This window comes from Protopterus annectens, chromosome 11.part0 (assembly GCF_019279795.1).
Source record: "Protopterus annectens isolate FY-2018-M chromosome 11.part0, PAN1.0, whole genome shotgun sequence".
Taxonomy (NCBI): Eukaryota; Metazoa; Chordata; order Ceratodontiformes; family Protopteridae; genus Protopterus; species Protopterus annectens.
The window spans coordinates 252,792,926-252,806,729 of record NC_056745.1 but is presented as its reverse complement, the minus strand read 5'-3'; the positions used below and the strand labels follow the sequence as shown (position 1 = coordinate 252,806,729).

General features: G+C 39.2%; 1 protein-coding gene across 8 annotated transcripts in view; it reads right to left on the bottom strand.

Annotated features, from left to right (window-relative positions):
- SOX5 (SRY-box transcription factor 5) overlaps positions 1-13,804 on the bottom strand; it is a 1,045,264-nt gene that overhangs the window by 45,736 nt on the left and 985,724 nt on the right. For all 8 annotated transcript variants that reach the window (XM_044087686.1, XM_044087685.1, XM_044087683.1 and 5 more), the window contains one exon: positions 7,623-7,783. In XM_044087686.1, coding sequence (XP_043943621.1) covers positions 7,623-7,783 — 161 coding nt within the window. The remainder of the gene's footprint in view (positions 1-7,622; positions 7,784-13,804) is intronic.

Sequence of the window (13,804 nt, the reverse complement as noted above, 5' to 3'; positions counted from 1 at the left end):
ATGCGCATATTTATTATTTCACATTGTGCCCTGCATTGCAATGAAATGTTTCCTTTGCACCTTAGTATCTTTTATTTGAGTACCTCTAACCTTCATTTCAATGTCAAGATGCAAAAATGTATGCTCGGAGGTCTGCAGTCAAAAAAGTAGTACAGAATGGAATGCAAATTGCTGGTCTCTTCTCAAAATAAGGTAATCTAAGGTTAGGGCATGATTGTATTGGCAGAGTACAGTTTTGGTAATTTCTGCTGTAGGTATGCCAATGTCAATGCTTGAGTAGAAGAACAGCTAATGAGCAGCCAAAACCAGTTATTCCATTCCCATCATTTTTGTACAATTCTGAGGATTAAAACAGGAGAAAATGAATAAAGAATTCTAGTGGGTACAGTGCTTAAGTAGCTGGAAACATATGTCATCCTGCCATGTCCTGTAGGCAGTTTAGCCATATTCCAGCTGTAAATTAAGTTAGAATTGCTAACTGAAAAATACTGACAAAAATGACAAGTAAACTTAGCCACTCTGGCAGCAGCAAAAGTGATTACTACTCAATCATACAGACATACACATATACGCATGTGCATGCATACATGCAGAAACAGATGCACACACCCATGCAGATAGATGCACAAAGACACACACACACACACACACACACACACACACACACACACACACACACACACACACACACACACACACACACACACACAAATGCAGGCACACAGAAAAGCATGCACACAAACACAGTACAAGCAATTAATCTTTGCGAATTAGACCTCCTGACAAACTAAAACTGTTACATGCAGTGATGGGTGTGGTGGGGAACACACATGGTGATCAGAGAAGAACTCTAAAAAAGAATGACTGAAAACAGGAAGCATAAAACAAATGTGGAAAACAAAAGTAACAAAGTAAACACAAGACAGTAACAGTACATAATCAAAAGCCTATGTGCACCGTCGCCAGATTTGACCTGAAGTCATGTGTTTCAACAACAGCTGATCTGCATTAAAGTAGATTAGCTTGCAGGAATGGTGCTGAGGGTTTAGGATTATTTTAATATACTTCCATCGCTGTACAAGTAGTCAGTACAATTACTGCTCCTAGACGAGAATGACTGATCTGTAACCACAACTAAACAGTGTGCAGCTTGGGGCTGGGGTTTCATGGAGATGACTTTCCATATCATCAAAGACTTTTTAATGGGCTTCCCAAACAGACCACAAGGCCTGCTTTGCAAATACAGAAAATTCGGACTGAAGGCTTCCTGTCTAAAAGGATTGTGTTGGTTGTCGTTTGCAATTCCCAGCCGGCACCACAGAGGAGAGAAGAAGGGGGCGGTGATGTGTATAGCATTGGGGGATGGGGTAGGGGAGAGCAAGAAAAAAAAGACATAGTACAGATGCTCAATGAATGCAACCAAATGCTATATCCACAGCTGAATTCAATGTGCTTAACAAATAACTGCAAATTAGCCACGCTTCTGAGGAATAGCTTGTGTCACTTTATATTAATGTCTGACAGAGTGTTAAAGTCATTTCAGCACAAGGAGCCAAGAAATGAAAATCTGCTTCCAGCATTCCTTTAAGAAAAACTTAAATACGGGAGTTCAGATTCCTCTGTGTTAATAGCCACCTCTTCACAGATCACTTGCTCATCACCCATTATTAGACTCTGAGGCCACATGGCTAGACTTTATGTTTACATGTCTTTATGTAGCATCTTGCTACAAACAATGCATTCTGAAATGTGTTCAAACAGGAGGCTTTTAGATGGTTGGAATTTTAATTTAAGCCTAACAGTGTAATACCAGCTACACTCTGCCAGGCTTCATCAGTTACAGACTCTGTGTGTGTCACATGAATACACAGTGTAATACCAGTTGTACTCTGTCAGGCTTCATAAGCTACAGACTCCTTGTGTCACATGGACACACATTGTAATACCAACTTCATCCTTTCAGACTTCATCAGTTACAGACTTCTTGTGTATCACACAAGACACACAGTAATACCAGCTACACTCTGTCAAGCCTCATCAGTGATAGGGTCCATGTGTATCACATGAACACACAGTGCAATAGCAGCTTCACTCTGCCAGGCCACACCAGTTACAGACTCAGTGTATGTTATATGGACACACAGTGTAATACCAGTTACATTCTGTCAGGCCTCATCAGTTACAAACTTTGTGTGTGTCACATGGCCACACAGTTTAATAGCAGCTGCACCTCATCAGCCCTCATCAGTTACAGACTCCTTGTGTGTCACGTGGACTGGACACACAGTGTAGTACTAGTTGCAGTCTGTTAGGCCTCATCAGTTAGACTCCATGTGTGTCACATGGACACCCAGTGTAACAGCAGCTGCACATTGTCAGACCTCATCAATTACAGACTCATTGTACGTCATATGGACACAGTACAATACAATTATAGTCATTGCATTTCACCCTGAGCAAAACCATGTTTCCATTGATATGTTTCATCATTGCCTCTATTCTGCTGCTAATGGCTTCATGCTTCTAGCAGTTAAACGTTACTTCTCATTGGACAGTACGATTTTTTAAAACATTGGCTAAAATGTGTCCTATTATGATACATATACTGTGAAACTTTACTTTCAGTTGTGCAAATCCTATCTTGCCTCATTCCACAACAGTGCAGCAATAAAAATGTCATAGCCATCTCTCTTTTAACACAATAAAACTGTGTTTTCCAAGCAAAAAGAAACGCAAAGTACAAAATCCCCTTCATAATATATTATTGACTTGCAACATTTCTTGTTCAGACCCATTGCTATGTGGTACTAATTCACTGTTTAATAGTGACAATAGCCTTAATACTGAAAACCTGAAAAGCAAAATGACAAGTCTGTTCATAGGTTAGTACTAAGCAAAGTCTGCAGTAGGAAAAAGAGTTGTGCCATTTTACCCTTGCTGGTCAATTATCAGTCCATGCAAAATTAATGTAGATTTTTACTTATGACCTAGACAGTAGCAAAGGTGCACCTTTCCCAATGTTTGAAGAGATGCAAATTAAATCTCATGGCAGGCTTGTTGTATGATTGTGCTACCATTTATAGCAAAGTTTGTCCTAAACTCCTCATACCAAGCTAATGCATTATTTGTATGGACAGATCTTAAAAACTCACAGTAACAAGCAAGACAGTGCAGAAACTAGAGAAATGAAAATGTAGTGAGTATGTATTTAATTAGTTTCTTCAGAGTCCCAAACTATAGAACTCTGTTTTATTGTCTACATGGAAGTCATCTACATTTACTAAGTTCTACATTTACTAAGTTTATATCCAGTCTGGCCACCACAATCAGAGAAATGTTGCTTGCATCTGTATGTAGTAGGGATCCTTTGCACTTTCCTTTTTTGGTTAAAGTGTATATAATCTATTTCTGTGAATTTGTCACTTGCCTAACTTGGTCATTTATACATGAACTATGCTCTCTGTGTCCTGTATATACTCTCCCTTCAATCACTGTATTCATTATTTCATTATTCTGTGAAATCATGGCTGAAAAGGGGTCATTTGTCTAGTCTCATGGACATTGCACAAAATAAAAATAACTAAATTCACTAAAATCTCAGAGAAGTGCAATATTTACTCACAAAAAGGAGCATTGTTTTGTCTTTCTTTACAATATTTGTTCTCTTTACATAGTGATTGCTGATAATATATGCAGTTATCCTTTCCCAATATTATTTCTCCGGATACACAGCTGCTGCATGGAAGTCCTGTTATGTTAAGGTTAGGTTGCACATTAAGCTTTTCATGCCATGTGATAACTTACTAAGGTTAAACTATACCATATAACTGCTGCAAAGTATATACTGTGGAAAGAAGCCTTAGCTGAACAACAACAATGTGACAATATGGCTGCTTATCTCCTCAGTGTCACTTTTGGATTTACCAAATTAATAAAAAAAAACTGTTAACCATAAGTGACAGAAAATTATATTAATGATGTAAAAGAAATGATGGAATCATCAGAAGTATGTGCAGATATATATACTTTATACCAGTTAATATTGAAATAAATGCCATTATTTTAGATTAATATACCTGATCATTTATATAGGTTAAAGACATGCATATAATACTACGGAATGTTTTAAGTTTCTTCATTCCAGAATAAGAGTCTGACTGGCATAAGTGTTCTATTATAGCTTTGTGAATTATGTCATTATTAAAATGAATAATCTGATGTTTAATTTACTTGTTAAAGTTTTTTCTTTCATTTTTTTTTTTTACTGTGAAGTCCTAAGAGAAAAAACATTTTCAATTTCTGGCTGGCAAATGGTGTCACAAGACGTGTGTCCTGCAATTCATAATGATGTTTGCAACAGCAGTGCCTCAATGCTTGCAGCACATTGCTACATATCTTCTAAGATTTCTTACATAAAATTATTTACAAAAAGCTTAAGGCCGTCCTAAGAAGCTGAATCTCCCTTGCTGTTGTATCTATTATACAAGGACTGGGAGTGGGAAGTAAGATTTCAATGCGATTATTGAAATGAAAGGTTATAGCACTGTAGGTGAATCAAATACAGTGCTTGCAGGAAATGCCATTACTAATTTTTCAAATGCATCCTTTCTTAGCTGGGTGCCACTGATGCATTTAGACTTTTAACTCACACAAGGCACTTGAGTGCTGCTCATACCTGCAATTAATTTGAGGCCTTGTATTCAGTCTCATTCTCTTACATTATTTTGACCACCCTTCTACCTCTACGTATCTGAATGTGATTTCTTACAACTTGACTCAGCTGTCGGGAGTAGCCTGTCCTTCTAAATCAGGGCCTGCACCCTTTTCACTACTTTCATATATATATATGTGCTCAGACTCTGTCAAATGGCAGCTGCTTTCCAAAGTGAATTCAGTAACCCTTATCACTCAGCACATATTTGTAAACCTATTAATGCACTTTCAGAACTCAGACACCTCAACATAATCACGTTAGCACTAATAGTCCGTAAATGTGTTTGTAATGGGGCTATAACCCATGATACAGTAATGTCCAGTCCAGCAGTAGTCTATCCTTGTTCCCACTGTGTGATGAGCCATGCTTGAGCTGCTCTATGACCCAACATTGGTTTAAGGGTAACAGGAAGAATAATGAATGAATAAATGAATGAATGGGTGGAAAGAAAGTCAAGTTATATTTTATACATTCATAAATTAGTTATATTGCTGGTGTGGATGGCTTCGGATGAATGAATGTTAAGATCACTTGTAGAAACCAGATTCCTTACTTATGACTTTTAGTTTAATTTCCACATTTTTGGTTAGTCCACTATCATAATTTTTGTGTTTGAGTAAGTAAATCAGAGTGAGGCTACTGCTATATGTAGAATTAAATGAAACAGATGGTCAAATAAATAAATAAATAGATAAAAAATAAAAAAATGGAGGAAGTAGGTAAAAAACTGCATGTGTTTCTTTTACCTCTTTTTCTTTCTGCCACAGAGCTATCAACTGACTTCAGTGCCTCTTCACAATCACAGGTACTGCCTACCCCTCCTGGCTTCCCTGGACTATCTTTGATTAAGGTTGGGCCTGGAAGGAGATCATCGCATCCTAGGACAGGGTCACATTGTTGCCATTGTAGTACCTTTCCCCCATGAGCTTCTTTTCCCCTGTGTATGCAGTATAACATTGCAAGAGTGGGTCTGTAATGGGCATCAGAACAGAAATGCCCTTCAGTTCCATAGTGCTGACATTAGCAGGACACCCTGCTCACTGTCAGGTAACACTATATGGTTGTTTAATTAGTCTCCAAAAGGGAAGGCAAACCACAACCATTGCCCTATGCATGTGCATCTCCCTACTCCCTCCCAGAATGGGCATGCTTATTCTTCCAGTGAGTGCCTCAGAAGCCTGAACTGTTAATCAACCCACGTTCAAAGGGCTATAACTCAGGGCGTTATCTCTCTGTGCCATGGCAGTGGCTACAATGCTTTTTAATTTTTTTCTTGTTTTTGCTTTAGAGATCTGATGTTACATTCCAAGATATTTATTTTGCTAGATTCCATTTATTTATTGGTTGATTGATTGATGGGCTTAAGAACAGATAAGTGAAACCACTGCCTTTGTTAATTTGTCATGCAGAATATTAAAGAAGTATTAAAGGTGTTAAGCATTAAAAAAAATCGCTAGATAATTCAGGTTAGATTTCACAAGGATTAATACCATTATTACAGTAAAAATACATCTGAATATTAAGAGCAGCAATGTGCAACAGCTGCTTAGGATGTTCAATGGTCAGTGACAAGTTACTTAATGAAAACCTTTCCCTGATTGGGGTTTAGTATAATGGTTAAGTCATTTACCTCACAGGCACAAGGTACAGAGTCTGATTTTCAGCTTTGGAAAGATAATTAACTTGCTTAAAAAAATGGCCCATAAGGGCAGATAGCCTAGTACTTACCTATGAACCATACCCTGACATAGTTTTGCCCAGTTCCAGTTAGCCTTATGCATTCAGTTACTTCCTGTAGCTCTACATGGCAGTGATATCACATCATCAGTTACTGCTACATTCCATATACCATGAGAACCTCTTTCTGAGCTGCGTGCAGAGCCAGATCATGATCAAATAGGGACCTAGAAAGGGTAATCGACCAGTATGCTGAACAGAATTCTTTTCATGTTTAGTTAGGATGCTCAGCAGAATTTTTTAATGTTGTACTTGGGGAATATTTTTAATACATTTTTGCATGGATGGTCCCGCTAGCTAGCACAGGGCCATAGGCAGTTGCCTGCCTAAAGCATCTTGCGCTGGATCCATCTCTGGCTGTGTGAATACAATCCGTGAGTGTGCTTACAATGAGTATTGTTCTACAAGACAACCATCATCATAAAGAACCTGTACATACAAAAATGCCATAGGTGTTCTCTAAGCCATAGGTGTTCCCCAGGGTAATACACTGTAGTTCAGACAGTGCGGACTAGTGCAAACTGAGCTTGCATGCAACTTAAACAGAAGGGATAAAATGCACAGTGAATACATGCAGTGTTGTTATCAATGCCTGTAAGACTAGAACGTTATGCCCTTAGGCTATGAACTCCATGCTCCTGGCTATTAGTGTCTTGGTAATTATTCTTGGATGAAACAAATTAGCATGCATGGCTTTTGCTACTTTGTGCTATGTCCCTGTTTCAGTCTTGCTGTCTTTTTGTCTTCTTCATTAGTCTCTACTGCTTTATTTCAAAAATTTAAAGAAAAAAATCTCCTACTGATAAATTTAACAAATTTGTCTTCACATTTGTGCCAGTAGCACCTTAAATAATATTTATACCCACTTCAGTGAAATGTAGCTCCACTGCACACTATGTAAACTCTGCAGTCAAATATGCTACAATAATGCATTAGTTAATAAGCAAACATAAATTTAATAATACAACAATTAAACTTATAATTAATGTGGCTAAGTTGAATGCCCACCACAGTTTGAATGGCAGAATAAAAAGCATAATGCATTAGCTCCTTAGCAAAGAAAAAAATAATAGCTCATTCTTAAGTCAGGACCTACTTTATCATAACATATGCCATTCTTCTGAGACAAATACATTGCATCTGGCACAAGACACATCATATGAGAACTGACCTTTTCTGTCCTGCAGTTATTTAGGCTCAGACTGTTCACCATCGCCACCTTCCCATCTAGCACCTGCTGTTCCCTCCGAAGATGCCGTGCCTCCTGTAACGCTTTTGCAACAGCGTCATGATCATTGAGATAACCTGATGATGTGATGGAGGAAAGGATATCTAGAAAAAAATAAAAATGATCAGGCCTAATGCAGTTAAACATCCACTTCTCAAGTGCCACTCCTTTCTTGATGTTACAACTGTTAGTTCACATTAACAATCAGAAAAAGTTTTACTATTTTAAAACTGCTGACATATTCTGAAGGGAAGTACTTACTATTCTGTTACTATATTTTAATGGAAATGTTAGGAATACCTACAAGGGAAAGAAAGCATAACCTACAAATAATTAAAATGTGCAACACATTTCCAGTAAGAAAGTTTTTGCAAAAAAGCATCTAAACTGGGCTAAACATACTTGAAAATATTGAATATTGTATTTAAAAAAATACAAAAATTATTGCATACAAGTACAAAAACAACTGGATCAGAAAGCATTGAAACTGCACACATTTTTACTTTCTCAGGTAAATGAATGCAAAGTGAGATGGTTAAAGGTATATGCATTCCCAAAAACTGTGTAGGTTTAAACTGAGGTTAAAAATATGTGTTTATACATGGTGGTGGTGCCGCGGTAGCGTTGTCGCCTCACAGTAAGACGTTGTCCTGTTCGATTCTCAGCTAAAGTATCTTCTGTGTGGAGACATTCATGAATGGGCATACCTTCATTGAAGGTTGTGCGTCAGGCCTGGCAGGTCAGTACGTAAAAATCTACTGCCAATCATTAGCGGACCGGAGTTCCGCTGTGGCGACCCCTAACCAGGAGAAGCCGAAAGATACAACAACACACTCATAAGTGTACTACCTTGTGCAGGAGTTGATTTCATGGACTGCTGTATCCAAAATTATCATCAACAGAATATTCCACTGCAGAGTACACAACGTCTGAAGAAAAGAACATGTTCTACATCCAGGACAACCACATCACAGACATCTCATTAATAGGCCAGATCACCGAATGAATGAAACTGCCAATATCCATCACCTATGAGGGATATGCAAATATATGCAGGCAGTGTATATATGGTAAAAGGAAAAAGGAGATGACTGCAATCTGATGAAAACAGGAAGGTATGCTTATTGATTTATCAGCTTGCATCCCAACAGCTCTGAATGATACTTTACATTTGTAGGTCTTTGCCATGTCCAGACTTTCTTTCTTCCTTGCAGTAAGTGCTTGCACACATCAGACATTGGTGAGAAGCATCATCAAGTCATTAATTTTTACAGCTGATAAGATTTCAATTTATTGGCAACACTGGACCCCTCTAAAATATATCCCCTATGCCATCCACAGTATGATTCTGATGCAACATAAATACACAACAATCTAATTTTTTTTCGGTGTGGAGTGCCAAATATTTTTATTTCATTGTCTTCCCATACCAAATTAGTGCTCATATTTCACACAACTTTGACTTTGCTAACTAACTTATTTGCACTTCTGTGGATTCGCAGTCAGTTTCCAATGTGGCCCTTTCCCCAAAACGTCTGCCTTTAATTATGCTTAGCTTGACTTAACTTAGGCACTTTACCACTGTGCACATTAATAGGTTGCAAACCTCTATCAGAATGTTAGGGAGAGCACCTAACCAGTACTACAACCCTACGCAATCCACTGTAATACCATACTGAAAGGTAAGCAAGCACCTATGCAGGTTTGGAGAATAAGGGAACAGAATCTTGTTTGTGGCCTCATTCACAGATGTCCATAAGGCAAAACCTGAGCACACTGCAACTTTTGGCATTGTAGCATGAACAACATAACCAGCAATGCAGCTTGAATGAGGTGTAACAAGTGATGGTTCTCACCATACTTATAATCACTTTTCATCTCCTCTGCCACTCATGATCACGCATCTTGCATACTGACCATGCTTCCTTGGTTAGGGCAGGCCGCAGCAGCTTCGGCTTCATCACATGAATCAGAGCTAATTATCCTCCAAGAAATCAAAAAAACCTCTCACATTTAGAACAAAACAAATAAGTGCTCTTCATCAGTCTGATTATCTTTTGATGGATACTGTTGTACCTTAAAAATGCCTCATGGGTTTAGACATGATCTGCATTTTCTGAAATACCTTGTTGCAGTGAATAAGAAAAGTCAGAAAAGACAATTAAACAGTGGAGGGTTAGTTAAGTGACAGTTTGAGACCTAATGAGGTTTTATGAGGTAAGAAAGTAGGTGGGTTAGAAAGTTGGGGGTATTGGTAAGATATACCTTGGGAAAAGACTTGGCCATGTGAACTGGAAGCTTTGGTTTAGATGCTGCTTAAGGAAAGTTTTGTATCTGTTAAACTTATCTGGACATTTTTAGTACATTGTAGATTTCACTCCAGAACTCTGACACATAGTGGGAGAAGAGACAGTTTCCCATTGTATTGAATGATTTATTGGTACTTTGTAGGAGTTTGTTGCCAGAGCAAAGGTCTCTAGTCAGAGAGTAGAGTACAGTACTCTGTAAGGGTGGGCATTTGTCAGGATAATATGGGAGATTGTCAGTGGTGATCAGTTATGTGTAGATAAACCGGTGTGGGAGTTTGAGTCACTTAAATTGTTCTAGTACAACACAATGATGGATTTTGTTAGGCAGGTTGGTTACAGATTTGCTTACTTTGTAGTACCAAGTTAGCTTAATTTTATATGTAGTACTGATGTTTACCATGTTAAAAATGGTTGGTATTAAACAAACACAGCAACAAAAACTATACAAGGCAAAACAGTTTCCATGAATAAAATCCAAACTGCAATCACTCAACACCATCTTAAACTGGAAAAAGGTTTGCAGCAAAAATCTTTCCTTCTGTTGTTAAAATGTCAGTCTCCACTCATCAACTATCACTGCAAGCATAGCTGGTTTAAATGGCACCCTGGGATGGTACTATGAACTAGCACCCCCCCCCCCCCAGTTCTTCAAAAAAGCACTTTACTGTCTCACTGGCAGCTTATTACAGATTTATGACCCACTGAGCTCCACCGAACAGCGAAAAAAAAAAAAAAAAAAAAAACGGAAATTCTTTCTACTGCTATACCAGCTAGATGGCCACATGAATGACACACACACACCTGCCCCAGGGATTTAGGTCCAATTTCTGTGCACTGTCCCCAACCCACCTTCGATATATTTAAATTAAAACAAAAGTTCTTGTTTTATACTGAAGCAAACAGTTGATGCAATGTATACCCTACCTGCATGGAATGCTACAATGCTCATGTTTCAGTTAAAAATAAAAAAAAAATCTTTTTAAACTGCAGCAAACTGCATGCTACAAATACAGCAAACAGTTGTTACAGTTTATACCTTGCCTGCACGGAGCACTACAGCACTCAGGTTTTAGTACAAAAAAAGAAATGTTTGTTTATTACTTTTAAACTGTAGTAAAGTTTTTGCTAAACTGCTTGCTACAATGTAGCAAGCAGTTGCAATACTTTAGACCACACATGGAACTCAGGTTTGACTGCAAATGCAATACCAGCTTTTAAAAGCTAATATTGCTTTAAAGAGAGATCAGGATTGGTTGATCACACCCCCTAACACACTTCTCTGGGGGCAGTTGTCCCTCTTGTTTCACTGTAGCTACACTACAGACTGCCACAGTGAATAGTTTTGACATAGATGGACTGATTGTGTGAAAAGAAAAAAAATGTATATGGCAGTTCATAATTAAAAAGTGGAAAAGACAATCTTGTTAAGCAATTTTCTCATCATAGAATCATAGGAGTTTACTAGGCTAATGGCCCTGGGCCTTTACAGGCATAGCCAAGGGTTTATCCCCAAAAAGAAACCACAGTCAGCACCTGTCTCCCCTGTCAATGAGGGACACAGGTGGAACCCCTGGGACAAATTTGTGGTTTCCCATCCACTCATCAAGGTTGTGCTTGAAGAAGGTCAGTGAGGTACACTGTTTGACATAATAGGAAGTCTATTCCAGAGATGAGGTAGCCTCTGGGAGACAAAATTGTCTCTCAAGCAGGTTTTTTTTTATGTTGTATATTAGATTCAGGTCTTTTGAGCAGGTAATGCTTGAGGAGTTATACTTTCGGATATGGAGCATCTCTAGTAGGGCAGGGTGCAAGATTGCCTTCTAAGCGAGACACAGATCACCTTTGAGCAACCTGTACGATACAGAGTGGAGTGAAAGTGATTTGAGCCTGTCTGCATAGGACAGGTGTTGGAGGCCATGGATTCTCTTTGTGAGGTATTTCTGTGGCTTTTACAGTTGGTGCAGATGTTGTAGAGTGTGTAGAGGGTGTTATACTCAATTATTGGTCTAATGAGGGAGTATAGAGAGGTAATAACCTCCTCTTTTCTGAATGCAATCCCTTCACTTATGAGATGATCCAAATAAAAGGCTTTTCTGACCATTGCCACTACATGATGGTTAAACATGAGACTGTTATCAACCTGAGTACCCAGGTCTCTCACCACAGTGACAGGTCTGCTACCGGAGGTAGAGACACCTATTTTGACCTTGAGAGTCCTGTCAGTGAAGCCAGTTGGCCACCCACCTGATGAGATAGGGATTTATGCCAAGTTGTGTTAGCTTTTCAATGATGCCTAAGCAGGGGATTGTGTCAAAGGCCTTGGCCAAGTCAAGGTAAGCTGCATGTACTGACTTTCCTTCATCCAGGGCATTGGTGACAGTCTCAAGGAAGTCAACCAGGTTCAACAGAAAAGATCTGCCCTTGAATTCGAACTGGGTGGGGTCAAGTGCTTGCAGATTGCCTACATCCTTGTTCATGAGATCCATAATAATATGTTCCATGGCTTTACAGATTAGACTTATCAAGCTAATGGGGCAATAGTTTCCATGGTCAGTAGTGGCACCACCTTTGTGCAAGGGGATGACAATGTCAGTTCTCCACTCTGCCGGGATGAAGCCTGTACATAGGCTGTGGTTGAACAGGATGGAAAATGATGAAGCCAGTTCTTGCTGCAGATTGGGCAGAATACAGCCCAGGACACTATCAGGTCCCATGGAAGCTGTGTTCTTTGCCTTCGATAGGGCCTTTAACACGAGTTATGGAGATGTGAGGCATGGGACAAGTATCGGGAATGTCAAAAGGGACTTTGGGGGGCCGGGGGGGGGGTGAAATTTGTGCGGAACCTATCTGCTGGCAGGTTGGGGTCTATACTACATCGTCAAACTCACAGGAGTCCAAACGATGTAATATCGAACTGTGAAGTTCGAAACCCAAAAAGTATGAAAACACAGAACGATTTTTTTTTTCGTTCCAGTACAAAAAAAAAAAAAAAAACGTACACTTTAAACTTAATCTAATACCCCCCAATGTGGGGGGCTGTACCCCCCACACCCCCTACTTAAATATACTAACTCTGAGATCGCACCACAGTGGAGGAAATAGCAAAGCCATGAAAACAACCCACTGATTTTTTCCCCTGGGAAAAAATTGGTGTCCTGTGGCTTCGCTATTTCCATGTTTCGAACATTTTGTTTCGATATTACAACGTTCAGACTCCTGTGAGTTGGTTGGCTAAGTCAGCAGGATCAGTGTAAGTGATACTGTTACTAATCTGGAACAAACCTGGGCTTTGCCATGGACGTTTCTGATGTAACTGAAGAAGGCTTTGTGGCTTCCATTTGTTTTAGAGGCTAGTTTTGATTTATAGTTGACTTTTGAGGTTTGCATACTGAACTAATTTACTTGTTGATGCTAATGAGGGAGTTTTTCAAATTTGGAATTTGTTCCGTTTTAACCTTGGACAACAGTTTCTTCCTTTTTTTGTAAAGCCTGTTGACTGAGGATGTCCACCAAACTGCTTTGTGTTTCCTTGAGGAGCAGGTCTTAGTTCTGTTGGGTATGGCTTAGTCCATGCAGTTGTACAGGTGCTTGTATACTGCATTGGCATACTGTTCAGCATAGCTGTCTGCATCCTCTGAGGGAGGAGGTGCTGTGAAGCTACAGATACCCTCCCTTAGGAGACTGTAGTCAGCTTTTGAGAAGTTTTTTAGCTTGATTATGGCTGGGGAGGGGTGGATGGGATAGAAACTTTGAACGAGACAGTCCAATAATCTGATCTCACCAGGGAGGAACATACTATGGGAGTGGTGCAGCAGT